A 26,803-nucleotide genomic window follows, 5' to 3' on the forward strand; every position below is an offset into this window, starting at 1 on the left:
GTAACACCTTCACCACACTGGAATGTGCCCCAGGAGCCCAGACTCACCACACCCCTCTTTGTGCTGATCCCCCTTGCTGCCCTGCAAGGCAGAATTTGGAAGCTGGCTGTGTTTCCCCAGATCAAACGTGACTCCTCTCGCTGTGTGCTGTGTTGTGCTGACTGTGGGCCAGGCTCCAGCCACGCGTGGGGCTCCTCTGCAGGCAGATAAACGGGGCTGAACCTTGGGGACTGAGCCTCAGCGAGCCAGAGCCGGTCTCCATGGGCTGGGGGCTGGAGCTGCCTTCAGAAGGCAGCTGCCTGCATGCAGTCACCCTCCCTGGAGACCCACCACAAAGGAGAGAAAGCCCTTTCCCTCCCAGCAGTGCCAGAGATGCCGGCACAGTGCTGCTGCTCCTTGTGCGAGCACGTGTCCTTGGGGGGTACAGCCCTTTGCTCTGCCAGACACGTTGTGTCCAAACCCCGATGGGCAGCAAGGGGGGGAGAGGTGGTGGGGCAGCATTGGAGCACTCATGCACCCAAACCCCAGTGCCCTGGGTCCACCCGGACCTTGGCACTTCGCCCTCGGGGGTGTCCCCAAGGCTGGGGAATAACGTGTAACTCTTTCAGCAGTTTCATTTCAAGAATAACAAAAGCCTGCTAGTAAACCCCATCTTTGGTTTTTTCAAAGGCAATACACCTTCTTTGAGCAACCTGGTCTAGTGGAAGGTGACCCTGCCCATGGCAGGCAGTTGGAATGAGATGAGCTCTGAGGTCCCTTCCAACCCAAACCATTCCATGACTCTCTCTCTAAAGCAGGGCTCAGGTCCAGCCCAGCCAGCCCCTGCTGGGACTCCCCTGCCTCAGGCACGACCCTGGTGGTCTGTGGCCCTGACCCAGCCCTGGGGGATCAGAGGCTCCCCTCCACCCACGGAGACCTTGGGAGGTTCATCCCACCCTGGCCCACGCCGGGGCTGGTCCCACGGGCAGGCTGAGCCTTGGTGACCGGGGGAGCCCGGGGCCGCCCAGCAGCTGCCCGGGGAGCTCCGACCCTCGTTGGGCCGGGGAGGGGGTGGTCTGACAGCTCGGCCGCTGCCCCGGGGGTTTCCACCGGCTCCGGGGTGGGGTGCAGGGGGGTCCCCGCTGGCACCGCGCGGTGCTCGGCGGGTCCGCGCGGCTGTTCCCAGCGGGGACCCGGGTGGGTCGGTGCCGCTCGGGGGAGGGGCCGGTCGCCCTTCCCAGCGCGGGGCGGCGCCCACCGGCACCGAGTGCTCCCCCGGGACCCCGCGGCGCTGGCGGGCGGGGCGGCCGCCCCTTCCGGGGGGGGTGGCGGGGAGCGGCGGGACCCGCCGCGGGCTCCCGGCGCCGGCCGGGGGGGGAGCCGGTGTCGGCGGCGGGCGCGGGGCGAGGCCGGCGGGGGCGGGCGCTGCCGGGGCGGGCTCCATCCCTCCGGAAGTCTCTCCCGCTCCCTCCTTTCTCCTCCTTTCCCCCGACAACATGGCCGCGAAGTCGGACGGCGGCGGCGGCGGCCCGGCCGTGCTGCTGGAGAGCCCCGAGGACGGCGGCGAGCGGCGGGCGGCGGGCGCGGCGCCCCCGGCGCGGCGGTACCGGCTGCGGGACGGGTGCTGGGTGTTCTGCGCGCTGCTCGTCTGCTTCGCGGACGGCGCCTCGGACCTGTGGCTGGCGGCCCATTACTACGTGCGGGGGCAGCGGTGGTGGTTCGGGCTGACGCTGCTGTTCGTGCTGCTGCCCTCGCTCGTGGTGCAGATGCTCAGCCTCAGGTGGTTCGTCTACGACTTCGCCGCCAGCACCAAGGACAGCGGCGCCGGCACCAAGGACAGCGGCCCCCGCGGCTGCTGCCGCCTCTGCGTCTGGCTGCTGCAGGGCCTGATCCACCTGCTGCAGCTGGGGCAGGTCTGGAGGTACGGGGAGGTTGTGGGGGTGGAGGGGGTGTGGGTGTACGGGGGGGATGGGAGTACCTGGAGGATGGGGGTACCGGGGGGGATGGAGATGTTTTTGGGACTGACCCACCTGCTGCACCTGGGGCAGCTCTGGAGGTATGGGGGTACCCGGGGGATGGAGGTACAGGAGGCTGAGATGGGGCTGCTACAGGGCCTGATTCACCTGCTACAGCTGGGGCATGTCTGGAGGTACGAGGGGAGGGGTGAAATGGGGGTCATGGAGCCAGGCGGGGCTGGAGGGAGCAGCAGGTGCAGCAGGGATATGGGTGGGGGTAACAGCATTGAAGCCACAGGAGGGGATGGCAGGGCATGGGGGTAAGTGGGTGGGGATAGCGAGGTGCAGCAGGGGCCCAGGCACGGGGAGGGCACAGCGATCAATCCCTCCACAGCCCCAGCAGGAGGGGTGGTGGGGGAGAGCCACCAGCTGTGGGCACACGTGGGTGTGGATAGGAGCTGTGGGTGTGGGTGTGGGTGAGGAGCTGCAGCCCAGCTCGATGCCACAGCCCTGCCGTCCCCACTGCTGGGTGGTGCTGGGCCTGCTGTGGACCTGCGTGGCCATGGCAGTGGGGTTCTGGGGGTGTGAAGTGCTTCTGCTGGGCCCTGAACACCTCGGGGATCCTGCTCTGATCTCACTGTATCTGTGGAGTGGTGGGTGGGGAGGTGCAGGTGGTCCCCAACCTGTCAGGCTCCTCTGCTGCCCCATCCCAACCCTGGGGACAGGCCAATGAACAGGCAGGGCAAGTGGCAGCCAGGCAGGCTGGAGCAGCTCAGTACCTCCCTGCAGACCCCTCAGAAGCCTGAGCTGATGGTTTCTTGATACCTTCCTGTCCTGTGCCATGGAGCCAGCCCTGCACCTTCGCAGCTCTGCTGAGCTCCATCCCTGGGTGCTGGGGAAGAGCCGGGTGCTGGCACCGAGTGGCTCTCAAGGAGCTGGTGCCGGGAGGGCAGACAATGGCAAATTCCCGGAACAATGCATGGAGCACACAGGGCTCCCGGCTCGGGTTTCCATCCTGTTTCCTCTCCTGAGTGCTGTAGTAGAGGCTCCCCACTCCCTGTCGGCGTCTGCATGCTCATTCCTTTGCTGCTCTTCCTGGGAGGCTCTGGGGTGTGCAACTTTGTTTGACAGTGCAGCATGTGCCATGCTCAGGGGGCTCCTGCCCCTTCCCTCACCAACACGCCTGCCCTCCCAGATCCCCCAATCCCTGGGGCCACTCTGGGGGTACACTGGCTGTACACCCTGCCTCAGTGTGCGGGAGGAGATGATGAGGGAGAGGACAGGAGCTCTCTGGCCCTGTCTGCAGTCAGCCTCGGCCCTGACACACCTGATCCCCACCCGAGCTGGAGCAGAGCCGTGGCTGGGGGCTTTGCTCCCAGGGGTGTCAGCCCCGCTCTCGGATCGGCTGCACCACGGAGACTCCTAAGCCAATTAAAGCGGTAACTCTCAGCACTCACCCTCCAGGACATGTTGGTCTCAAGCTGCAGCTGAGGCTCTTTCTAATCTCAGGATTTGGGATTAGCTCTGGTGACCAGTTAAATGCAGTTTGTTAAACCCATTAGCGAGGTTGGATCCGGTACAGGTGGATGTGGCAGTTAGAACAGTGTTGGATAAATGCTAAAGGCAAGGCTTTTCCCTGGTCAGAGCACTGTATTTCTTGCCAAAGATCTCCCCTTTCCTGATTTACCTGCCTTCTCCCTCACGTCTGCAGGTCTCACCTCTACCAACCCGCAGGTCTCACTGCACAGCCCCGAGTCCCACCTGTGACAAAGACCCCCCAGCCCCAAGAATACAGCTGCTTCCCAGCTGCAAAGGCAGCTCTGTGCACTGGCTCTGAGGTTATCCCAAAGTTAGTTGTCCTCAGTATGTTCACAATGCACATGCACATCCCCTGTCACGGGTGGTCTCCAGAGACAGTGTCGGCAGCATGACCATGTGCTCGTGTAAGGAGCAGCAGCGTGGGCCTGTCCTCAGCCAGTCCCACGCCATCACCATGCTCATGGGTTGTGCTTGGATGGTTTGGCAGCTCGGGAATTTTTATCTGCTCACAAAGAGTCGCCAGCTTCTTCACTAAAGCAGTTCTGCAGGGGGGATGCTGCGTGTGCCAGTGTGCCTCCCTCCCAGCAGCCTGCCAGGGTCCCCTGTCACCTCTGTGGGCTGGCAGCTGGCCAGGGTGTCTCTGTGAGACCCACAGCCTGGGCACATGCCTGTGCCCATGTCTGTGTCAGCCCAGGGCCACACATGGATTGGCTGCCTGGGGGTCACTGGGGCCAGGCCCGGGATGCCCTCTCCATGTGCAGGTCCTTCCCAAAAGCTCCCATCAACCCATGCCCCCGCATCCTCTGCTGGCTTGGGGAGCCAGTGCCACCTCTCAGTCCTGGTGGCAGCCCTGGAGGGCAAGGACATCCTGGGTGGGCTCACAGGGGGTGGCAGAGCTAGGAATGCAGGTTTTCTCCCCAACTACCATCATGTGGTCCCAGGGCTTTGCTCTGTCCGCATGTAGGCAGGAGCTCTCCCAGCCCCAGCTTTGGGATATCAGCTTGTCCCGTGGCAGGACCCAGTTCTGGGAGTCCCCACATGGCCCTGGTGCATAGGACAAGGGGCTTTTTGGGGCCAGACCAAGCCTTTCCCCGAGCAGGAGTGCCATCAGCTGCTTCCTGGGTACCCAGGACACCTTGGGGTGTGGTGCTGGTGGGACACAGAGGCTTTGTCAGTGAGGTGATGTGGGTGCATGTGCAGCTCTCCCTGATGATCTGACTTGGTGGGATGTGTAAGGGATTAAAATGGCTGTAACAGGGAAGCAATTTTCTCCTTGTTTAAATACAGGATTAAGGGATGAGATCCCAAATTACCTTCTAGGAAAATTGCATTCCCTGTTGCTCACTCTGGGACTGGAGGGTCCCTCATCCTTTTCCATCTGAGGATGATGATTAGCAGATTTTTTTATAACTAGAGTCTGGGTTTTTTCCTCATCCTTTTTTCCCAACACCTGATAACTGGAGTTGGTATCTGGGAGTTGGGGGCAAATGGTGACGCTGGTGACAGACCCAGCTGTGGTGAGGCTCTGGTAAACCCAGCACCCACCCAAGCCACCACCTTCCTGCTGCAGGGATTTCATTGGATGACTCTTCGCAATACAAAGGAGGGAGCAATTAGCCCTGAGAGCTCTCGCTGTCGGTTTCTGCCTCATCATCAGTTTTTTTGAAAATTAAATGATTTTTTTTTTTTTCAAGTGATTGATTCTGTGTTTCCCGTGCAGCTGCCGCGGCGCGGGGCTGGGGAGCGCCCGCCACGCTGGCAGCGCCGGGATCATTCTCTGGGCTGAAAACACCACGGGATGATCAAATGCAGAACAAATAAGAATCAACATTTCATTCGGGCGAGTTGATGGGAGATGAAATCTCATTTTAATGAGACCCATGGAGCTGGCAGGGAGACAGGAGGATAATTGTGCCCTCGCTGAAAGCTGGGGAGGCTGCAGGTCACTTGTTGAGCAGTGGAGGAGACAAGGCTGGGGGCTCTGGGGTCCATGTGTGGGGGCTGCTCTGCACCATAGACAGTGAGACTGTGGCTCTGATGAGCCCAATTATCGAGGCTAATTACGGGGACAGGATGAGGTCACCAGTGCCCAAGCCTGGTTCATGCATGGGTGCCCCAGGACAGCAGTGATGCCCTACAGCACACCGGGCTCTACATCACTTCTATTGTTGTTTCCTGCTACTCCATGCCTTCCCTTTCTGGGCTGTCCTCTGGTTTGTTCCCCCACCAGCAAGGTTTGTTCCCCCACAAGTAGTGTCACTGCCCTTCTGTAAGGCAGTGGCTGTGGTGGTGCAATGGCAGCACTGGCCTGGCTGGCTGTGAGCAGGTGGCAGCAGCATGCAGATCTGTGCTGGGAGCCAGGAGCCGGGTGGCCGCAGCCTCTTCCCCCTGAGCGGTGAGGGACAGGCTGCAGCAAAGGCTAAAATTAGGTGCTGCCCTCAAGGTGGAGGTTAAAGCGTCACTTTGAAACCAGCACAGAGAAGGGAGGGGCTGGGAGTGGAGCTGGCCAGGGCAGAGCAGATGGCAGCAGAGTGACACGGGGGCTTGGTGGCCCCAGCTGATGGCCCTCACTGTGCTCTCAGGGCTGTGCAGCCCAGGGGTGGGAGCACTCGGCTGTCCCTGCAGTGGAAGCAGGGCTGGCTCCTGCCTCTTCCTGCTGACGGATGAGCTGAAAGTGCTGGGATCAGGCTTTCTCCCGTGCTCTGGGCTGATGGAGTTGGCTGGCAGCACATTCTGGAGCTGATGGAGAAGCCGTTGCTCTGCCAGAGGATTTTACTCATTGGGAGGAATCTATGGTCTGACATCCTCCCTCTGCACCTTTCTGTTCCCCTCCTCACCTGGCTCCCTCCTCCTCGTCAGCACAGCCCTGGCCGTGGTGCAGGCAGGGCTGCCCGGGGATGCCCTGCCTGGCCGGCCCCTTGTCCCCTCCTGCAGTGCCGGATCTGGCCCAGTGTCATGGGGAGGGTCCCTGGTGGTGGTGACTCAGCCGGGCGTGCGTCGGTGCCACGCACACCTCCGCTGACCCCCGGCCGACAACCAGATGGCCGGGGCCAGTGTGTGGCCGCGCCCGTAGCCCTGCCAAGAGCCGAGGCAGCGCCGCCACGAGCGCCGGGAGCTTCCCGCAGGCAGCACAGCACAACCAGCTGGTGCCTCCATCCTGGCCGGGTCGGGGGGAAGCAGGGTGGGCTCTGCGCCAGCTGGGACCAAAATGTCCCTTTTGAGAAGTAGTCGGATGTTGGTGCTAGGCTGGGACAACCCAAATCTATGGGTGGGGCTGTGGGGAGGATTCCTGGTTTGGAGGGGGATCCAGACCCTGCATGAGGGAGGAAGGGCTGGGGTGGTGGCTGGGTAGGCACCGTGATGTTCAGCTGGGTAGTGGGGTGATGGCCCAGGGCAGAGGAGTGTTTAGCTGGCTTTGTACAAGCTGCCCCTTCCCAAATTGGAGCCCTAGGGTAAGACAGAGACATGCTCAGCATCGCTGCTACCCCACAGCCCCCGGCACCCCTGGCCTAGGGAGATTTCCAGGGCCCCAAATCAAGGGAACAGCGGTCACAGAACAGTCCTGGCGTGGGCAGGGCAAAGTGAGCTCCACTGTCTGGGCAGTTGGGGCTTGTCTCACCCTTCCCAACCTCGCACAGGTACCTCCGCACGCTGTACCTGGGGCTGCAGAGCCGGTGGCAGGCCGAGCACCGCCGCCGCCACTACTACTGGCGGATGATGTTCGAGAGCGCGGACATCAGCATGCTGAGGCTGCTGGAGGCCTTCCTCAAGAGCGCACCCCAGCTCGTGCTGCAGCTCAGCATCATGGTGCAGCAGAAGAGCATCGAGCCGCTGCAGGGTAAGGGACACACCCCATTGAGGGGGAACGGGGCAGCGGGAGGGGGGTCCCCGGCCTCTGCGGGCTCTCACAGCTGCTCCCCGCAGGGCTCTCGGCCTCGGCCTCGCTGGTCTCGCTGGCCTGGATGATCGCGTCCTACCAGAAGGTGCTGCGGGACTCGCGGGAGGACAAGATGCCCATGTCCTACAAGGGTGCCGTGGTGCAGATCCTCTGGCACCTCTTCACCATCGCCGCCCGTGCCATCGCCTTTGCCCTCTTCGCCTCCGTGTTCCAGCTCTACTTCGGCATCTTCATAGTCACCCACTGGTGCATCATGACCTTCTGGATCATCCAGGGCGAGACGGATTTCTGCATGTCCAAGTGGGAGGAGATCATCTACAACATGGTGGTGGGCATCATCTACATCTTCTGCTGGTTCAACGTCAAGGAGGGAAGGAGCCGCTACCGCATGTGCATCTACTACATCATCACGCTGTCAGAGAACGCCGCCCTCACCATCCTCTGGTTCCTCTACTATGACCGCGAGACCATCTCCGACTTCGACGCCTTAATCCTCGTCTGCGTGGTCAGCTCCAGCTTCGCCCTCGGCATCTTCTTCATGTTCATCTACTACTGCCTCTTGCACCCCAACGGCCCCATCTTCCGCCACCGCAACGTGGGCTGCATCTTCCGGCAGGAGCCGCCTCCAGTGCCGGGGTCCCCCACGGACGCCGTCACCAGCCCCCCGCGCTCGCTGCCGCGGACTACAGGGGGGGAGCGGGAAGGGGCTCCAGGGGAGCGGGACAGTTGCGTGCCTGTCTTCCAGGTGAGACCCCGCACCCTACCGGCGGCGGCCGCCCGCGCCCCGCGGACAGAGAGGCCCGTCATCCGCATTGACCTGCCCAGGAAGAAGTACCCGGCCTGGGATGCCCACTTCATCGACCGGCGCCTGAGGAAGACCATCCTGGCGCTGGAGTACGCGTCGCCCATCACCCCTACCCTGCAGTACCGCACCCCCGGCGCCCCCCAGGAGCTGCTGGAGTATGAGACCACCGTGTAGGGTGGCGGGGCACGGGGCTGTGGCGGGACCCCTGGTGCCACCCCGGCCAGCCTGCATCTCCGCAGCCGTTTGCCTTCCGTTGGGTTTGCCGGCTCTGCCGTGTCGCCGTGCCGAGCGCCCCGCGGGCAGTGGCCGGGGAGGTCTCTTGGTGCTATCCCCCCTCTCGCGCCGCCCTCCTGCAGCCCAAACCCCCATCCTGCCTAACGTGGGCTGCCCCTGCACCCCCCAGGGCTCATCCTTGCCAAAATACCTCACCGGTGCCTGAGCCCCAGGCAGAGGGTGCTGTGGCCCGTGTTAGTGGTGCAGGATGGGGACTGGGGGCACCCTGGGCTGGGGGCACAGTGAGGCACAGTGGGGCGTGGTGGGCAGCACATGGGGACACTGGTGCCTGTGCCATGGCAGAGCCACGGGGCTGGGACGTGGCTGCACTGGGGTGTGCGTGGGGCTTGTCACCCACAGGAAGCTGAGACAGGGACAACTGCGGTCTGTCCAGCCCTCCCAATGTCTCACAATTCCCCCACACCCTGCAGCACCAACCTTTGGGGAGCCCCTTCATCTCCATCCTCAGTTCCCCCTGGCTCAGGGTTGAGCCATGTTCCCAACCCCACTCTCCTGTGGGGCACAAACCCTGGCCTGGGGTGGGCACGAACCCTGCCCCCCTGTTTCTGAGCTGGCATCCCAGCTGTGGCTGGGATGGCTGCGCCTCATCCTCCCCACCATTCCCACAGGAACTTCTTCATCTCATCGGGTTTGTTTTCACCTGGTGACGTTTTGTGTGACATTTTCTACCTCCGCTGGGGCCGGGGGTTGCAGGGCCTGGCTGGCACTGCTGAGGAGTGTGTGTGGGGCCGCTGGCGTTCCCTGGGTTCCCTAAAGTGGGATTCACACCCAGCCATTCTCCTCTCTCGGGTTTGGCACCACTTCCCACCCGGGAGCTTTTCCATTTACTCCCCCATTGGCATCAGCCCCCTCCAGAGCCTCAGTATAAACCTGAGCTGGGATCCTCCCTCCCTTGGCCTCACCCCGTGTCCACCCAGCCTCCTCCCTGTCCCCGCCTTGCCTGACCCTGCCTGCTCCTGCCTCCCCAGAGGAGTGGGACTGCCCTGGGCTCCGGGTTTGAATGTGTCCCTGGTCCTGCCCGGATCCGTCAGCCCCCACCGAGGGGCTGTGCTGAATGTACCCTGTGCCCCGCCCCGGGCCGGGACTGTCCCAGTGGGGTGCATGTGTGTGTCTCTCTGTGTGTCTGTGTGTGTGTGTAAGTGTGTGCAGGGGCTGGCAGGGGTTTGCAGGGGAGGGGAGCTGTCGGACCCCCCAGCCGTGCTCCACCCCAGCCCCTCACCTCCTGCACCCAAGGCCCCTGTGCCTTCCCCACACCTCCTGTGCCCCCCACAACAGCCCTGCAGGGTCCTGGCCTCTGGCTGCCCTGAGCCACTGTGCCAAGCCCTGCCTGGGCTGGGGAGCATAGGCAGCACTGACAGCCCCTCCATGCCATGGGGCACCATGTGAGGCACCAGAGGATAGGAGGGTTGGGATGGGAGAGCTGCACCTGGGAATGGCTGGAACGTGGGGTCCCCGAGGGCTGGTGTGTGTGCCTGGCCCTGTGCCATGGCCGGGGTGGGTGGGTGGATGTGCAGTAGTGGTGGCATCACGTTTCTTTTGTTTCCCATTTCTCAGTAGCTGGGGTGACAGCCGGCTGGGCTGGCCATCGATGGGGTCACTGGTGCTAACTGGTGCTAACTGGAAGCCTTGGAAACCCTTTAGGAGGAGGTTGCAGAGCATGGCTGGGGCTGACCAGGGGGCTGGGCCCCCCAGCACCTGCACCCCTCCTTCACCACCATCACGGGCAGACCCCTGTAGTGGGGGCTGTTTGTGCTGGGGAAGCCCCAGGCATGGGGTGGCTCTGTGGGGGGGTCTCTTTTCCTCAGGGAAGGTGGGGGGCAGTAGCCAGGAGGGGCCAGGGGCTCATTCCTGTGGGTGTTGAGCAGCATCGCTGCAGCCCCTGTGCAGTGCCCAGGTGGTGGCAGCTCCTTGCTGGGTCCCACTCCACCAGAGATGGGGATGAGCCAGCATGGGGCAGCGCTTCTGGGCTCCCCCTGCCCCAGCCCCTCTCCCTGTCCCCTGCAGGACAGAGACACTGTTCAGGGTGACCTGGACCCCCCATACCCTTCACCCCGGGGTTTGTGTGGGGACCCCAGGGCCGCGCTGGCGGGACAGAGGGACACTTTTCTATGCACTCAAGCCACGGTACCCTCAGCCCTGGACTGCTCCAGGCAGGGCATTCCGGCCATGCCTGGGGCTTAGGGGGAGCCCCTGGATCCTGCTGCTGCCCTAGGGCTCGTCCAGGCTGCCCCTTTGCCCCCCTCCCAGCTTGTGCCACAGGGGCAGCCAAACCCAGCGCCCTGCTGCCAGCGGTAGCACCGGGATGGCAGCACCGGCCCACCAGGACCACAGCAAGGGGGGCACGACTGGGGGCCAAGCAGCTACAGGATGGGCACAGCTCCAGGGCTGCTCCAGCTTCAGGGAGTGAGGGAAGTTCGTTCTGGCAGGGGCTGCCGCGGGGTCTCAGCCACATCCTTGGCCCTCCTCCGGCGCTGGGACCCGGCAGCTGCTGTCATGTACTGTAAATACTCTGTGTGCCACCTTCTTCTCTGGGACCCTCGGCACGGGCAGGGGTGAGCGGGAGGCCGGGGTCCGTCCCGAGACTTTTTTGTATACCACAAACTTTTTGTATATTTTTAATTTTGCTGCAACATGAGATATTAAATTCATTTCAATAAGCCCTGCCTGTGGGATCCTGTCCTTGCTGGCACCTCCAGCTCACGGGTGGGGTCTGACGTGGGGCAGGATGATGCATCTCTGCCATGGGGTTCTTGGGGACTCCAGAAACAGAGCAGGGTGGCTGTGGTGGTGCTGGCCCTGGTGTGGCAGCCAGGAGGGAAGGGGGGGGTACCAGCAGGATGCAGCTTCCTGGAGAGGAAGCTGCTGGACATGGCCACTGCTGGGCCAACCTCCTCCCTGCCAGAGGCAGCTGAACCCCAGACCCACGGGGAGCTCAGACTCCATGGGGAAGCAGAACCAGCCCCAGAGAGGAGCCCCGTGGCACTGAGGGGCAAGGGCTGCTCTGTAGCAGGGTCCCCAGGGCACCCCCACCACCTGCTCAGGTCCCAGTGCCTGCTCCGGTCCCATCCCAGCCCGCTTCAGCCCCTGCTTCTGCTCAAGTACCAGCCAAGTCCCAATCCCACTCCCAGGCTCAGTCCTGACCCGGTCCCAGTGTCAGCCCAGCCCAGGACGGCCCAGCCCAGCCCAGTCCCAGCACCCCCCAGGAGAGGCAGGAACTCACATCCCAGCCATCCTGGTGGAGTTTCCGACACAGGAAAGCACCGCGGCGCCGAGCGGGGCGGTGGGGGCGGCCACAGCTCCGAGTCCAGCCATGGACTGCGAGGCCAAGAAGGGAAAGAAGGTGCGTGGGGCTGGGGCTGGTGTCCCGGGGGACTGACGGGAGAGTGGGAGCGGGCGAGATGCACGGGTTTGAGAGGCCCTGCACTCCTCCCACAGCGCAGCAGGGAGGAGTGGGGTCCCCACTCACTGCCCCCCAGACCACACAAATAATGCAAACCTGGCGTCAGCGAGCAGAGAGGTGCCCAGCCCGTCCCCAGGTGCTGGGTGCCACGGACCCTGTGTGTGGGTGCCAGGGTCGGGTGCCCGGTGCTGACTCCTCCCTGTGCCCGTTCCCCCGCCAGGGCTTTGTGTCGCCCATCAAGCGGCTGGTTTTCCCAAAGGCTGCGCGGAGGGCAGCGCTCCGCAGCAGCGTCTACCGGCGCCCGCTGCACTCCGTGCCCCTCTATCCCCCCGACTACCTGATCGACCCCCAGATCCTGCTGCACGACTACGTGGAGAAGGAGGTGAAGGTAAAGGGGTCCTCAGAGATGCCTGGTATCACTGCCTGCTTGGGGTGGGGACATGAGGTCACCCCAAGCAAACAGCCAGGGAGGGGAAGGGTGGGTTGGGGATGCAGGAAGGACCCCCCGCTGCAAAGTCTCTCTGCACCCCAGGGACATGTGTCCTGTCCTTGGGGAGGTGGCTGGGGGCTGAGGCAGGGGGGAAGGTGTGTACCCAGGCCTCCCCAGGCTGCCCTGCATTTTATCCTCCCCCAGTTTTTAGGCCACCTGACATGGGTGACATCGTCCCTGAACCCCTCCAGCCGGGATGAGGTGCTGCAGCTGCTGGACACAGCCAGGGTAAGACGGATCACCACTCCCCAGGGTGCTCCCCAGTGCTGCCCAAAGGGTGGGCACCGGGTGCCCCACTCTGCCCAGTGCCCCATGTTCCCCCCCCACACTCTGCCCCTGCAGCAGCTGAAGGAGCTGCCGCTGCAGACGACCCCGGAGCAGGACAGCATCCTCAGCCTCTCTGCGCGCTGCCTCCTGCTCACCTGGCGCGACAACGAGGAGCTGATCCTGCGCATCCCCACCCACGAGATCGCCGCGGCCTCCTACCTGCGAGATGACGCCCTGCACCTCCTCATTCTCAAAACCGGTGTGGGGGTCCGGCCCAGGGGGTCACCGGCCATGGCACAGCTGGCCTTGAGTGCCTGGTGTACCCAGGGCATGGGGGGCTGGAGCCTGGGGGCTGATGGGGGTCGGGATCTCTCCAGGGCAGCAGCATGGGCTAAGCACAAAATCCGGGGTGTCCCCGCACTCGGAGGCTGGAGGGAGCACTGCCTGGGACTCTCTGCCAGGCAGGTCCCAGCTGTGCTGCCAGCTCTGTTTGCTTTAACGGCAGGAGGCAGAGGGCTGGGAGTGCCCCCCCGTCCCGTCCCACACAGACAGGGGCTCCGGCTCTTTGATCAGCAAACCCCGGCTCAGCTGCCAGCCGGGAGAAGGGTCCCCGGGGAGGGGGCTGTGCTCCAGCCGAGGAGCGGCCCCTAATCTCCTGCCCTACTGCCCCCACAAACCACTGGGACTCTCACAATCCGAACCCGTGCCCCCATCCCTCTGCACTGGGCTGGTGGGACAGGGGCGCCAGGGCAGGGGCTGGGGGCCAGGCAGGGTGGGCAGCGCAGCCTCCCCACCGTGACACCCCTCCCGTCTCTCCCCACCGCCCCAGGCCTGGGAGTGGACCCGGTCCCGGCCGGAGCGCACCCCGAGGCGGCCCCGGCCGGCGTGCCGGAGGCGTTTCCCCCTGAGAAGCGCCCGGGGGGCTCGTGGCCGGAGGGGGGCCGGCTGGGGGGTGCGATGGAGCGGCGGCACACCATCTGCAGCCTGGACTGGCGGGCGGCGCGGGGCGGGCAGGAGGCCCGGCAGGGCGGCAGCCTGGAGCGGCGGCGGGGCGGCAGCTGGGAGCGGCGGCAGCGCGGGCGGCCCTCGGGCAGCTGGGAGCGGCGGCAGCCGTGCGGCGGCAGCTGGGAGCGGCGGCGGGCCGGCACCGCCGGCGGCAGCTGGGAGCGCGGCACCGGCTTCGGCAGCTGGGAGCGGCGGCACACCGGCAGCAACCCCCTGGACCCCCAGGAGCCCTGCCCCGACGCCTACTCCAACCTCATCATCCTCGCCGTGCCCAACAGGGTGAGCAGCCCCGGTGTGTGCCACCCGCCACCCACTGCCTGATCCCCCATCCAGCAGCACTCACTGCCCTCCTCCTCCCTGCTGCAGGATGCTGGCGAGGAGTCCTGTGCACTCATCTGCCAGGTGTTCCAGATCATCTACGGGGACCAGAGCATTGAGTGCGTGGACCGTGCCGGGTACCACTACACCTCCACACCCACACGGCCCTGGCTCTCCAGCAGGAGTGAGTGGCTGGGGGCAGGAGTGGGGGCACCAAGTGGGGTGGCATGGGACTGATGAATGGGCGTTCATGGGCACTGTATGGGGCTGACGGATCAGGGTGCATGGGCACAGCATGTGGGGTTTGGCCTCACTATGAGATCTCGGCTCTCCCTCCCCAGGCGAGAGCTGCCGCACAGATGGGACGTACGGCTACGATGCCGACTACAGCTGCTGCAGCTCCTTGTGAGTCTGGCCCGCCCCGGGGGTGCCCCTGGACTGGGGAGAGGTGCCCTTGCCCTTGGGTGGGTTCCCCTGCTCTGGGTGGCTGCCTGTCCCAGCTGCAGTGGTGCCCCAACCCTGTCCCACGGTGGGTGCTGTGCAGTGGATGGAGTGCAGCCAGGCACACTGGGGGTTCAGGGACTCGCTGATCCTCATCTTCCCACAGCAATGGCTCCCACGAGACCTTTGAGGCGTATTACAGCGGCACCTCCTCGCCCTCCTTCCACCGCTCCCACCACAGCCTGGCCACTGCTTGCAGCGGCAGCGACCAGAGCGGCGCAGGGCTGGAGCAGCTGCAGGACTACATGATGACGGTGAGGGCACAGGGATGGGCACGGGGATGGGCAGCAGGCCAGCAATGCCAGCAGTTGGGGCGGGGGGCAGCAGGCAGGTCTGAGCCCCCTGCGCCAGAGAACAGGTGGGGGGGACGGGACTGTGTGCTGCCAGTGTCTCCAACCCTGACCCGTCTCCATGTCACTGCAGCTGCGCAACAAGCTGTCATCGCAGGAGATCCAGCAGTTTGCCCTCCTGCTCCGTGAGTACCGGCTGGGCACACCGGTGCGGGAGTACTGCACTGAGCTCCTGCGCCTCTACGGGGACCGCAGGAAGTTCCTCCTCCTGGGTGAGTGTCTGCAGCCACGCTGTGTTACCCTGCTGATGTCTGTGCAGCCCTCGGGGTGGGGTGTTGGTGCTGGGTGTGCTCCAGGGGGTGTCAGGACCCCAGTGCTTGCAGGGGACAGGATGGGATGACCCCCTGCCAGCAGCCTGTGGGGTTCCCCTGACAGGGGCAGCCTCCTGAGGCTCGTGGTGCCCATGACAGGAATGAGGCCCTTCATCCCTGACCAAGACATCGGATACTTTGAGACCTTCCTAGAGAGCATCGGGATCCGGGAGGGTGGGATCCTCACCGACAGCTTTGGCCGCATCAAGCGCAGCATGAGCAACACGTCGGCCTCGGCTGTGCGCAGCTATGACAGCTGGTCCCTGCGCTCCGAGTCCGAGTCCTTCAACCGCATGATCACAGACATCACCCACGACATCGAGGCGCTGGTGCGGGATGAGGAGGAGGAGGAGGAGGAGGAGGAGGAGGACAACTACCTGTGAGCCGCTGCCAAAACGCAGCAGTCACCAATGTGACTTCAAGCTGAGACTTGGAAGGCGCCCAGCTTTGCCTCAGCACGTGGGAGGGGGGACATTGTCCCCACATTTGTCACCATGGGAGGGGACAGGGCTCTGCACTGCCCTGTCAGCTCTCAGCAGGGCTGTTGGAATCACAGGGCAGCTGTGGCTGTAGGGGAGCCACGTATCCTGTAATTTCTGCAGATTTCAATTAAATGTTGGGGCTGGAAGCAGAGCAGGTTCTTCCCCAAGTGAAGGCTGTATCGGGGTGCAGGGGCTGCTGTGGTGGGGGCTGTGCTGAGGCTGGGCTGGGCTGGGGCACCTGTCCACTCCAGCACCACATGCAGGTCACTCCCAGAGTCGGGGTGCTCCTGGCTGTTCCAGGCTCGCCCCAGCAATATGAGGGGCCAGCGAGAGTGTGCTGGGACGAGAAGGGGCCACAGCTGGCCTGCTGCTGCCTGTGACGCCTGTGTGACACTCGTCCAGCCGCCGGCTGCGGGTGTTTCACAAAAGGAAGTTCCTGCCCCGGGACCCGGCTTCCTGCAGCACCGCCCTGCAGCCCCTCCGCCGCCGAGGGACAGGGCCATGCTCCCCGCTGGCTGATGGACCTCAGCTGATGTCCCCCGGCCTCTCTACCCCAGCTAATGTCCCATGGCTGATGGCCCTTGGCTGATGGCCCCGAGCCGAAGTTCTTTGGCAGGGGACTATAGGACGGCGCTGCAGCCCCAGTCTGGTGTGTGGGCAGCAGATGCCAGGGCTACCACAGCAAATTATTTTTTCTCTTAAAAAATTTACATATGCAAACCCCCATGAGGTGAGTTGCTCTTGCACCCTGGCTGCTTCCTCTGACACCCCAAGCCCAAGCAGTGCCCTGGTCAGGGGCATGGCAGAGCCGTGGGTCCCCTTGCTGATTCTGTCCCCATCCCAAATTCAGGGGTGCTCTGGGCAGAGCAAAGGCTGGAATGCTCTGGGGCTGGATAGGGCACCAAGAGGAGTTTAGGCATGGTAATACCAGGGCCAGCAGGGAACCTGGGGCACCTCCACCCCTCTGAGCTGGGCTTCACAAACCCGATGCCCCCCACCTCCCATGTCCTGCACCCCATCATGGGATGCTCAAGGGTGTCTTTTCTTCTTCCTGGGGATGGAGACCCAGGCTGACTCCGTGGTCTGTGATCCACCCATGCCCCCCACTGCCCGCCAGGTGAGGAAACATCCTGGGGGCTACTCTGCGTTGCCAGGACTCAAACCCGCGCAGGGTCCCGGCGGCAGTGGTGGGGAGAAGGGCTCTGACACCCGTCGGGGGGACCCCAAGGACAGCGAGGTCACGAGAGGCTGGGATGTCCTTGCAGTGCTATTAGGGGGGTCCCCGCTGTCTCCTCGGTACAGGAGCAATCGGCCGCGTCCGCCCCGTCCGGCAGCACCGGCGGTGTCGGGGCGGGGCCGCTCCGTGAGGGGCGCGGTCTTATGGGGAGAGGTGGGAGCAGAGCCGGGCAGAGCAAAGCGGCGGCTGCAGCCCGGGCTCCGGGACCGGGACTGGGAGCAGAAGGGGGACGGGGACGTACCCCAGGACGGCGGCAGAGGTAAGAGCTCGGGGAGCGGAGCCCCGAGGGAGGTGGGACAGGGCGGAGGAGCCCCGGGACCAGGCACAGGCAACCCGTTGGGTCCGTCCCTGCTCCGGGACGGTCCCGCTCAGAGCGGTGGTCCCTGGGTGACAGGGTTGGGGCGATGGCAGGGAATCCAGGGGGTCTCGGCTGGGCACGGTGTAGCCCCGACGAGGGGGTCCCTTTTAGTGGCCTTGCAGGGGCTGCCGAGAACCTGCTGCTGCCCTCCCCGACTGAGGGCAAGGGGCAGCAAGGGCAGGGGGCTGCAGGCAGCCGTTCTCCCGGAGTGATGGGCACTCGCATCCAACCTGGTCCTCCCCCTGTGACTGGGGACATTGCACAGGACATGGCTCTCGGGAATGGGATACACCAGGAACGCCAGCTGTGCCACATGAGCCAGTGGGATTGGCACGGCCACACGTTTGGTGCAGACTGGGTACCAGCAGGACCCTTGAACCCTCGGGGATGGTTGTGTTTCATGATGCCCTGACCCGGTGTGGGACAAACACAGCAAGCACTGGCTGTGGCGCTGGTGTGGGGCATGGCTGAGTTTAACCCAGGTGCCGTGTGGGTTTGCCAAGATGGATCAGGCACAGTCCTGTGCCCAGTGAGGGGGACAAGTTTCACGGCTGCCACTGCTGCTCCTGCTCTGCCCTGGGTTTTGGCACACGGGGAAGGATGAGGAATGGGGGTGTTGAGGTGACAGTGATGTCCCTGGAGAGTCGTGGAAGTGCAACTGTGCTGTGCACATCGAGTGCTCAGCCCTGAGCTTCCTCCTTCACTGTCACCACCAGCACCTTCTCCTTTCTCAGCACCCAGGTCTCTCCGGTCAAGGGAAGTTCATTTGCGAGGGGTTTCCCACTCTTGCTGCTTCCTGCAGCACTTTTTTCCCACTGAGTTTCTTGGGGAGCTGGAGAAAGTTGAGAATTTCCCTTCACCCTGGGCTGGCTGTTCGAGGCAGCTCCACCCAGTAGAGAGCAGGGGAGCGTGGTGGGGAGCAGTGACCCGTGGCGGGGGGGGGCCACAGGCACCAGCAGTGCTGTGTGGGGAGTCCCGAGCTGCGGGGGAGACCACCGTGATGAGGGTCCCACTTTGCAGAAGACACCAAGTGGCTCTCTGCTGCCACGGTGACCAGCGGCTGCAGCCTGTCCTGAAGTGGGGAAGGGCTGGGAAGCTGCTCCATGGCAGCTGCTGTTGTCTGCCCAAAATTTGCCTGCTGTGACAGAACGGGGCTGGAGCAGGGCTTTCACCTCTGTCGCAATGGCCTCACTTCCCCTCCCTCGGCTGCAGCATGGGCTGTGTGAAGTCGAAGACAGCTGATGTCCAAGGGAAGATGACAAAAACTGATCCTGACCCTGATCCCGGCCCCAGTGTCCAGCAGGGCCACTATGTGAGGGACCCCACGGCCGCCAACAGGAGGGTGAGTGGGAGCTGCTGAGTGAGCTGGGGGTTCAGGGCTGAGCCATCACGGGGGGCTCAGCCCCTCTCCTCCATGGAGCTGCCAGCACTGACAGTGGGGCCAACTGCGGGTACTGGCAGTGCCTGTGCACTGGGGCAAGGACTTGGCTGTGGGGTAGGAGCCCAGGCCACACTGGAACAAAGCACAGAAAAGACATTATGGGAATCCAGGAATTATGGAGAAAGGGAAAGAAAAACGAAGGTGTTGGGAAGGGATGGAAATGCTGGTGCTGTGTGGGTTCTTGTGTCAGGTGACGCTGGTGATGCCCCTTGGTGCCCTCCTGTCCCTGCCACTGCTGTTGGGGGCCAAGACCTCCATGGGAAACAGTTCTCTGACACCTGCAATGTCACTCTCTGGTTTTGTCCCACTTTCCAGAACACTCATGTCCCCAGTGTGGCTGTGCCCCTGCCTGAGGATGGTAGGTACAAGGGGGCTGCAAGTGGGTGCAGGAGGTGGGAGCATGTGGGGGCAGTGTGGCCAGGTCCTCTCCAACCTGGGGGGAACACTGCTGATCCCTGTGGGATGGGAACTCTGGGCCCCTCGAAGGCCAGCTGTGACATGATGAAGATGGAGGTGCTGGGTGCTGCCGGGGTCCTGCCCAGTGTTCATGGCAGGAGTGGCCAGGCAGCCATCCCAGCATGGGGAGGGGTGCCCAGGGAGCTCCCTTGCTGCAGGCTCAGGGGACTGTGTGGTGCTGGCACTCTACGACTACGAGGCAATGAACGCTGGGGACCTCAGCTTCCAGAAAGGAGAGCGGCTGAAGGTGCTGGAGGAGTAAGTGCTGCTGGCATTCCCCCACCTAGGGTTTCCTGAAGGCTTGCATGGCCCTGTCAGGACTTTTTTCTGGAACTTGCTCCTGGAGGAGCTGCCAGGTGCCATGACCCAACCAACAGTGTTTCTGTCACAGGTCAGGGGCCTGGTGGCAAGCACGGTCGCTGGTGACAGGACGTGAAGGCTTCATCCCCAGCAACTATGTTGCCCGAGCTGACTCCTTGGAGACAGAGGAGTGAGTCCATCCCTCTGTGGCAGATCCTGGTCCCATGGGATGCTACACTCCCTCACCTCAACTGTCCCTATTCTCACCCACGTCCTGCCCCCAGCCCTGCCCCACACCAGCCTGGGCTCCCCGGCAGCATTCCTTGGTTCCTTTGGTTCTGCTGCAGGTGGTTTTTCAAAGGCATCAGCCGGAAGGACGCGGAGCGGCAGCTCCTTGGCCCCGGGAACATGATCGGGTCCTTCATGATAAGGGACAGCGAGACGACCAAAGGTGCAGAGGGGTGTTTGGAGCTCAGTGGTGGGAAACACCTGCCCAGGGAGCCTCCCTCACCCACATTTGCCTGGCAGAGGAGCTCAGGAGATCCTTCCCCAGGCTGGGGGATCTGCTGTGCTGTGTGCAGGGACTGGAGGGCCCATGTCCCTGCAAGAGCCCATGGCGCTGCCACGTGTCCGAGCCCCGTGGCAGGGACAGGGGGATGCACCCCTTGGAGGCTGCTTTGGGTGTTTGGGGCACAGACATAGCTGACCTGGGGCTGAAGGGGTGGTGGCAGCACGGTGGGACGGGCGCTGCTGGCTCTGCTGGGCAACGGCTCCGTGAGTGCTGGGAGCATGGGATGTCCGGGCACAGCAGGGATATGTCCCTGTGGGGGCTGCCAGCTCACCCCTCCCCAACCAGGCTGCTACTCGCTGTCGGTGCGGGACGGGGACGAGATGCAGGGCGGGGCAGTGAAGCATTACAAGATCCGAACCTTGGACAGCGGCGGCTTCTACATCTCTGCGCGCAACAACTTCAACACGCTGCAGGAGCTGGTCCAGCACTACAAGGGTGAGCCCTGGCATGCCCGGCCCCACCACTGCAGGTGGGGCTTTGTCCCTGAGCCAAACAGTCACCAGGCAGACAGGGGTGTGCAGATGCTGAGGGGCTCCTGCCTGACACTGCTGGGCTTCTGCCGTGGCCCTGGCTGAGACATGCAGCAATTCCCAGGCCTTCCCCTGGTGTTGTGGCTTGCTGGCTGTCACTGCTGTGGGTGTTGGTGTCCCTGAATACTCATGGACTCCCCCTTGAAGCACAGTGTGGCCGGTGAGACAGGCCAGCTAATGGTCCTGGCTGCTCCCTGCAGGTCAGAGCGATGGGCTGTGCCAGAAGCTCAAACACCCCTGCCACGTGCCCAAACCACAGAAGCCCTGGGAGAAGGATGCTTGGGAGATCCCTCGGGATTCACTGAGGCTGGAGAAGAAGCTGGGAGCCGGGCAGTTTGGAGAAGTGTGGATGGGTGAGAGTGAGGGGGAGGCAGCTGGGAGGAAGATGAAGGTGATGGTGAAGGAGGAAGGGTGAGGGATGGGAGAGGAGGTGGAGGGATGGTGGGATGAAAAAAGCAGAGAGGGAGAGGAGCAGGGGGACATGGAGGTGGCCCTGCCTTAATGCAGGGGCTGCTCAGGGCTGGGTGTGTGGGGACAGCCCTGGGCTGTGCACAATTTCCAGCCCTCACACAGCAGCTATGTCTGCAGGGGTGGGGAGTTTGACTCCAAAACCCAGTGCTCCCAGTGCAGCCTGGGAATGGTCTGTTGTGCCACCCCCCAGCTACCTACAACAAGCACACCAAGGTGGCAGTGAAGACGATGAAGCCGGGCAGCATGTCCGTGGAAGCCTTCCTGGAGGAGGCAAACCTGATGAAGACGCTGCAGCACGACAAGCTGGTGAAGCTGCACGCGGTGGTCACCAGGGAGGAGCCCATCTACATCATCACTGAGTTCATGGAGAAAGGTGCCACCCACATCCCTGAGTGGTGCCTGTGGGCTGGGCCAAGTGGCAGCACCTGGGATGGTGCAGGAGCAATCCTGCATCCCTGGGCTCTGCACCAGCTCCTGGGACACTGGGAGCAGGTCTGGCTCCAGCCACTGTGTGCCTTACCCAGTGGGGCAGGGTGCTGGGTGGGGGGACGTGGTGACAGCGCTGGGAGAGGAGGGACCCCCGACAGGGGAGAGATGAGGAGGAGCACTCAGCAAGGCAGGAAGGAACCTGCAGCAGTGTTTGCCCCTTGGCCAATCCATGGGAGCAGGGTGGGAGATCAAATGTGTTTCCTGAGTCCCCTTGTCCTGCTCGGCTCCCTGGGACACTGTGCCACCCTGAGGATGGCCTCAGGCTCCAGCTGAGCCATCAGCCCTGGCACTATTCTCTGTCTGCAGGGAGCTTGCTGGATTTCCTGAAGACCAATGAGGGGAACAAGCTGCCGCTCCCGAAGCTGATCGACTTCTCTGCCCAGGTGAGGACCTTCCCTGGCTCCTGCTCCCCCTGGTGCCCCTGAGAAGGATGAACGATGGGATTGAACTTACCTGGGGCTTGAGCAGCACCAGCCACAAGCCTGGGTCTGACCAGGCAGACACTGGGAGTGCTGGGGATGCAGTGAGGTTCCCCTGTGGGCAGCTGCTGCCTGCTCACCATCCCCATCCCGCCACCTGTGCAGGAGCAGGTGTGTGTGAAAGGAGAAGTGGCAGCTTCCCCCCACCCAGCCTGGTATCTGCAGCACACAGCCAGCCCCCCTGCATCCAGGCAGTGCCCACCAGAGCTGCACAGAGCCTGGGAGGGGGGTTGGACAGGCTGATCCTTCCAAGGGGCCAGGAAACCTGCGACTTCTAAGGCTGCTGTGGTTCCTGCAGCCCACGCAGGGGCTGCTGTGCTTTGTGGATGTTCCAGGGGTGAGGGATGGTTGTGTTTTCACAGCTCACATTTGCACAGCCCCTTCTCTGGGACGTGCTGGTGCTGGTCGATGTGGCCCATTCAAGCCCAGGGCTAAGCTATTGGTTTCTATTGCTGTGACAGTTTACCTGCAAACCTCGCCTCCCAACTCGGCCCACAAACCCAGTGTGGCCACATGCCCACCCCATCCCACCCATGTCCCCCGCAAGGTGCTCTGAGGCTTTACCCTGGCACAGCCTTGCCTTGGGCAGGATCCAGCTCAGCTGTGGGGGTGTGGAGCCACGTGGGTTTAACAGGACCCCTGCAGCACGATCCTGTGTGCTCCCAGTGCCTGGGAGGCTGAGCCAGCCGCAGTTCCTGGTCTCTAGGAGGGACTAGGAGTACTCTCTAGGAGTACTCCAGTACTGTGTTGGCCCACAGGAATGTCTATGGGAGGTTTGTGGTTCTCTAAAGTCACCAAAGGACTGTCACGGGCAGAGGGAGGCAGCTGGAGAGGCAGGAGCACTCAGTGATAATTATTTCAGGAATATTTTCAGGACCTGATTTTGAACACTGCAGAATTTTCTGTCATACACCTCGTTCCATGTGTGTAACCATTTGTACAACCACTGAGTCCCGGCTGCTTCTCCAGTGCCTCCCATTGAGGGCTGAATCTGGGGACCCTCTGAGCTGAGCTTGGTACCTCTATGAAACATTTCCAAGAGGCACCTGAGTAACAGGAAAGGCAAGATGGGAGCCCAGACCCCGGGGGTTTAGACCAGGTCACTGGCTGCTGGAGCGGGCTTGCTGGGGTCTGTGGATCAGCTGTGCACTCCTGCACACCATCTGTTCCCAGCAAGCTGGATCATGCCAACCCCCAGCTTGGCCCACAGCTCTGAGGAGCTGCTTGGAGCAGCACTGGGGAGCAAAGGCTGATGTGCTGCCATGAGCAGGCAGCAGCCTTGCACTTTGCTGGGGCTGAGTCACTGCGGCAGAACTGCATCTGTGGTCATGGAAATGATCCTTCCGCTCTTGCACTGCCTCTTTACTTCTGTATTTTGTGGGGAGAGCTGTGTGAGAGCTGCACCTCACACTGGGCTGGCTTGTGCTGGTGTGGTGGGGATGGGTGGGTGTCCCCTCTGGCTGCTTCAGCCCCTTCACCTTCTGGATGCTGGTCACATCCAGGTATGGGGTAACCAGGTACAAATTTGAGGGTTGGTTGTGCACACACCAGGTCACCTCTGCATGATCAGCTGCACACACTGAGTGCAGAGACTTCTGAAGATGGAGGTGGGGGGGATTACTGGGGGCCTGGACAGCCATATAGCTCCCAGGCAAGGCTGACTCTTCACAAACTAGTCTGGAAGACTCCAGGCATCTCCCCACCCTACCCAGGAAAGCCACCCCTGTGGTTTTCTGCCCTGGCCAGGGAAGTTCTGCAATGCAAACCCTTCCTGCAGCAATCATAGTCCATTTGTTGATCCCTTTGTGGAGGGGGAACAGTTGACTCCCTGCTTCCCTCTGTGGATGTGTTTGGAGATTGGCCTCACATCTTCCCTGAGCAGAGAGTGACATGCTTGCCTCCACATCCGCACGGCTGTGGATGAAGCGGTTACACGTTGCCCTGCAGAGACCCACAGTCACTTGCTCGTGAGCACAGGAGCTCCCTGGGTGTCATTTCTCACGGCCTTTTTCACACAGCAGCTTAAAGGTGTCATGTTGTGCTGGTCACTCAAACCCTGACCTCTCCTGCAAGGGATTCCTTGCTCGGAGCACGGTTCCCACGCAGGAGTTGGTCCCACAGAATCACAGAATGGTTTGGGTTGGAAAGGACTTTAGAGCTCATCTCATTCCAACCCCCCTGCCATGGGCAGGGACACCTTCCACTAGACCAGGTTGCTCCAAGCCCCATCCAACCTGGCCTTGGACACTTCCAGAGATGGGACAACCATCTCCTGCTGTGGCTCAGCCCCCTCTCACCCCTTTCTGAGCACTGCCCAGAAGCTGTTGACTTCTTCAGCGCTGGGTGTGTCGGGGGGTGTTATTTCAAGCAGCCTCTTTGCATTTCCCTCGTTACCCTGTGGCAGATTGCAGAAGGAATGGCTTTCATTGAGAAGAGGAACTACATCCACAGAGACCTGAGAGCTGCCAACATCCTGGTGTCAGCAATGCTGGTGTGCAAGATCGCAGACTTTGGGCTGGCCAGAGTCATCGAGGACAGCGAGTACACGGCCCGGGAAGGTGGGGAGCTGCTGGGGGGTGAAGGGTTGGAGGGCTCCCTCAGAGCCACTGACCAGTGTGTGCTGGGTGTGTGGACAGGGGAGGGAAGCTCCTCTCATTTGCATCACTTCACTTCCTCCTCTTGTGTTTGTTTCTTGTTCCCCAAATTTCACCACCCGTTTCTCAGCATTTGGGTCCGAGTTCACGTTTCCTGTTGTATCTCTTTGTCCAGGTGCCAAGTTTCCCATTAAATGGACTGCACCAGAAGCCATCAACTACGGATCTTTCTCTATAAAATCTGATGTCTGGTCCTTTGGGATCCTCCTGACCGAGATCATTACCTATGGACGCATCCCCTACCCAGGTAGGGAGGTGAAATGCCTCCTCTAATCTGGTTCCAAAAGACACACTCCACTTTTTGGGCCCCACCCATGGCATCTAAGCTCCTCCAGCACCATGGGAAACCTCTGTAAGCCCTTATCAGTAGGGACCACTCTCTATTTTATACTAATTGTTACTTTGGTATCTTTTTTCAACAGGAAATTAGTCTGTAAATCCTGCTGCAAATGAGCCAGGAAAGATCTGGCGTAGCACAAATGGCTGTTCTGAGGAGCAGCTCTGCCCCCCCACTGACCTGTTTTCATTGGAAGCAATGGCTCGTTACAGACTCAGCACAGGGAGACATGGAGCCTTTATTTATTTTTTTTTTTAATTTATACAAAGTGATTATAAGTCCCATCTGCTCTGGGGTACAGAGCTCTATGCCACAACTAACCCAGCGTCTCGGTTGTCCGCATGTTTTCCTGACCTGGAGCAGCAGTTCCCCCTTCCCAACCCCTCTAACCACTCTTTTTCCTTCCTGGTGGCATTGCCCGCAGGGTGAGCAGGTTTGGGCGTGGGGTTTGTACACCTTTTAAAGAAATCCATGTGTGTGGCATCCACCTTTCCCCCTTGTTTCTCCAGGGATGTCGAACGTGGAGGTGATCAGGGCGCTGGAGCGCGGGTACCGGATGCCCCGCACGGAGAACTGCCCCGAGGAGCTGTACGACATCATGATGAGGTGCTGGAAGGCCAGGCCCGAGGACCGTCCCACCTTTGAGTACACACAGAGCGTTCTGGAGGATTTCTTCACTGCCACAGAGAGCCAGTACCAGCAGCAGCTGTAGCGCAGGACGCGCGGGACAGACACTGCCAGTGACCACGCATCCCGCTCTTCCCTGTCCCACCCGTGCCCTGCTTCTCCCGCCAGCGTGGCCCCGGATTTCCCCAGGATACATCGTGGCCCAGGAGCCACAGCCTTCCCGGAGCAGCTGGGCTGGAAGCAGAGCCGGAGGGAGCCATGCTGGGGATGGATGGAGAGAGAAGCAATGTGTGGCTGTACCCTGTGCCTTTCCCAGGAGCCTGAGTGCCTGTGGGAAGCACTGGCTGGACAGTGGTTGCCACGCCTGCATCTCCAAAGGAGCAGGGACAGGGATGGGGTTGGCCCTGCTTCTGCTACAAAGTAAAAAACCCAGATTAGTTTTTTTTTTTTAATTCTTCTGAGATCTTATCCTGCCATTCTCCAGGTGCTTTAGCTGCACTGGCCTTGGTGAAATGCCCTGCAGTGCCCGTGCCCCACCTGGTTCCTTTGTGTCCCAGAGATCCCAGGGCATTCCCAGGTGATGCAGCACTTTGACTCATCCTCAGCGCAGGATCCTGGAGTTTGGATGTCAAGTGTCACAGACACGTGTCCTGCTCTCTCCCTCCTGGGTTTCATTCCTCAGTATTTTCACAGCACCTCCTGTGCAGAGCACAGGTTTGGTGAGGCTGTGCAGGAGGGTGGGCAGACAGACAGACAGACAGCCAGCGCTTTTCCAGGCTGTCCCTGAATGGATCCCCTTCTACTTGCCTTGGGAGGAACCTCTGGAGCCCAAAGTCGTGGCCCAAGGAAGCCTCTCCCCGTGGCAAAGCTCACAGGCAGGATTTGATGTCTGCTGGGGCATTTGCAGAGTCAGCAAGGGCCCGGTGCTCCCTGCACACTCACTTAATGTTGTTGTTTATTTTTAGTATTTAATGACAGGTTATTTGGGGAAAGGAAGGAAGCAATAAATATATTTTTAAGATAGCCCTGTACCTCTTACAGCAGGGAGATCAGGGCCTGTGATTATATTTTCAATACCAAGACGCAAATGCCAATGCTTCAGCTCTTTTCTATCTGCTTTGTGAGCTTATTTTTGTAATCATTAAAGTATTTATCAACCTCTCCTCGCATGGCCGTTCCTCCCGCTCCGGAGCCCGGGCGGGAGGATGCGAATGGGACAAGGGTTGGGGGACGTGGATGGGGCAAGTTGGGGTCCGCAG

The 26,803-nt window shown here is 62.0% G+C and overlaps 3 protein-coding genes across 4 annotated transcripts; all 3 read left to right on the plus strand.

Moving 5' to 3' along the window:
- The first annotated feature begins 1,475 nt into the window (after positions 1–1,475).
- Positions 1,476–11,134, plus strand: XKR7 (XK related 7). The gene is made up of 3 exons (XM_032704831.1): positions 1,476–1,900; positions 7,112–7,311; positions 7,398–11,134. Exons 1-3 carry the CDS (start codon positions 1,476–1,478, stop codon positions 8,348–8,350), a joined length of 1,578 nt encoding a protein of 525 aa, XP_032560722.1. The 3' UTR covers positions 8,351–11,134.
- A 577-nt stretch (positions 11,135–11,711) lies between these two features.
- On the plus strand, positions 11,712–15,763 carry CCM2L (CCM2 like scaffold protein). The gene is made up of 10 exons (XM_032705225.1): positions 11,712–11,810; positions 12,091–12,258; positions 12,505–12,588; positions 12,703–12,886; positions 13,457–13,911; positions 13,999–14,134; positions 14,292–14,355; positions 14,558–14,705; positions 14,875–15,013; positions 15,212–15,763. Exons 1-10 carry the CDS (start codon positions 11,781–11,783, stop codon positions 15,493–15,495), a joined length of 1,692 nt encoding a protein of 563 aa, XP_032561116.1. The 5' UTR covers positions 11,712–11,780; the 3' UTR covers positions 15,496–15,763.
- A 507-nt stretch (positions 15,764–16,270) lies between these two features.
- Positions 16,271–26,706, plus strand: HCK (HCK proto-oncogene, Src family tyrosine kinase). 2 transcript variants are annotated; one of them, XM_032705227.1, is made up of 13 exons: positions 16,271–16,324; positions 18,402–18,531; positions 18,946–18,988; positions 19,245–19,344; positions 19,478–19,576; positions 19,734–19,837; positions 20,243–20,392; positions 20,688–20,840; positions 21,149–21,331; positions 21,754–21,830; positions 24,331–24,484; positions 24,696–24,827; positions 25,427–26,706. In XM_032705227.1, exons 1-13 carry the CDS (start codon positions 16,308–16,310, stop codon positions 25,627–25,629), a joined length of 1,545 nt encoding a protein of 514 aa, XP_032561118.1. In that variant the 5' UTR covers positions 16,271–16,307; the 3' UTR covers positions 25,630–26,706. The 2 variants fall into 2 exon arrangements, with proteins under 2 accessions (XP_032561118.1, XP_032561119.1); XM_032705228.1 differs by lacking the exon at positions 16,271–16,324 and adding an exon at positions 16,993–17,090.
- Positions 26,707–26,803: the final 97 nt, after the last annotated feature.

Source organism: Chiroxiphia lanceolata, chromosome 17 (genome assembly GCF_009829145.1).
Source record: "Chiroxiphia lanceolata isolate bChiLan1 chromosome 17, bChiLan1.pri, whole genome shotgun sequence".
NCBI classification, from domain to species: Eukaryota; Metazoa; Chordata; class Aves; order Passeriformes; family Pipridae; genus Chiroxiphia; species Chiroxiphia lanceolata.

Coding starts and splice junctions, on each gene's coding strand:
- XKR7 (XM_032704831.1), top strand. CDS start 1,476: ATGGCCGCGAAGTCGGACGGCGGCGGCGGCGGCCCGGCCGTGCTGCTG. Junction 1,901..7,111: donor CAGCTGGGGCAGGTCTGGAG/GTACGGGGAGGT, acceptor AACCTCGCACAG/GTACCTCCGCACGCTGTACC. Junction 7,312..7,397: donor GAGCATCGAGCCGCTGCAGG/GTAAGGGACACA, acceptor TGCTCCCCGCAG/GGCTCTCGGCCTCGGCCTCG.
- CCM2L (XM_032705225.1), top strand. CDS start 11,781: ATGGACTGCGAGGCCAAGAAGGGAAAGAAG. Junction 14,706..14,874: donor TGCAGGACTACATGATGACG/GTGAGGGCACAG, acceptor ATGTCACTGCAG/CTGCGCAACAAGCTGTCATC. Junction 15,014..15,211: donor CAGGAAGTTCCTCCTCCTGG/GTGAGTGTCTGC, acceptor TGCCCATGACAG/GAATGAGGCCCTTCATCCCT.
- HCK (XM_032705227.1), top strand. Junction 19,345..19,477: donor CGGCTGAAGGTGCTGGAGGA/GTAAGTGCTGCT, acceptor TTTCTGTCACAG/GTCAGGGGCCTGGTGGCAAG. Junction 24,828..25,426: donor TGGACGCATCCCCTACCCAG/GTAGGGAGGTGA, acceptor TTGTTTCTCCAG/GGATGTCGAACGTGGAGGTG.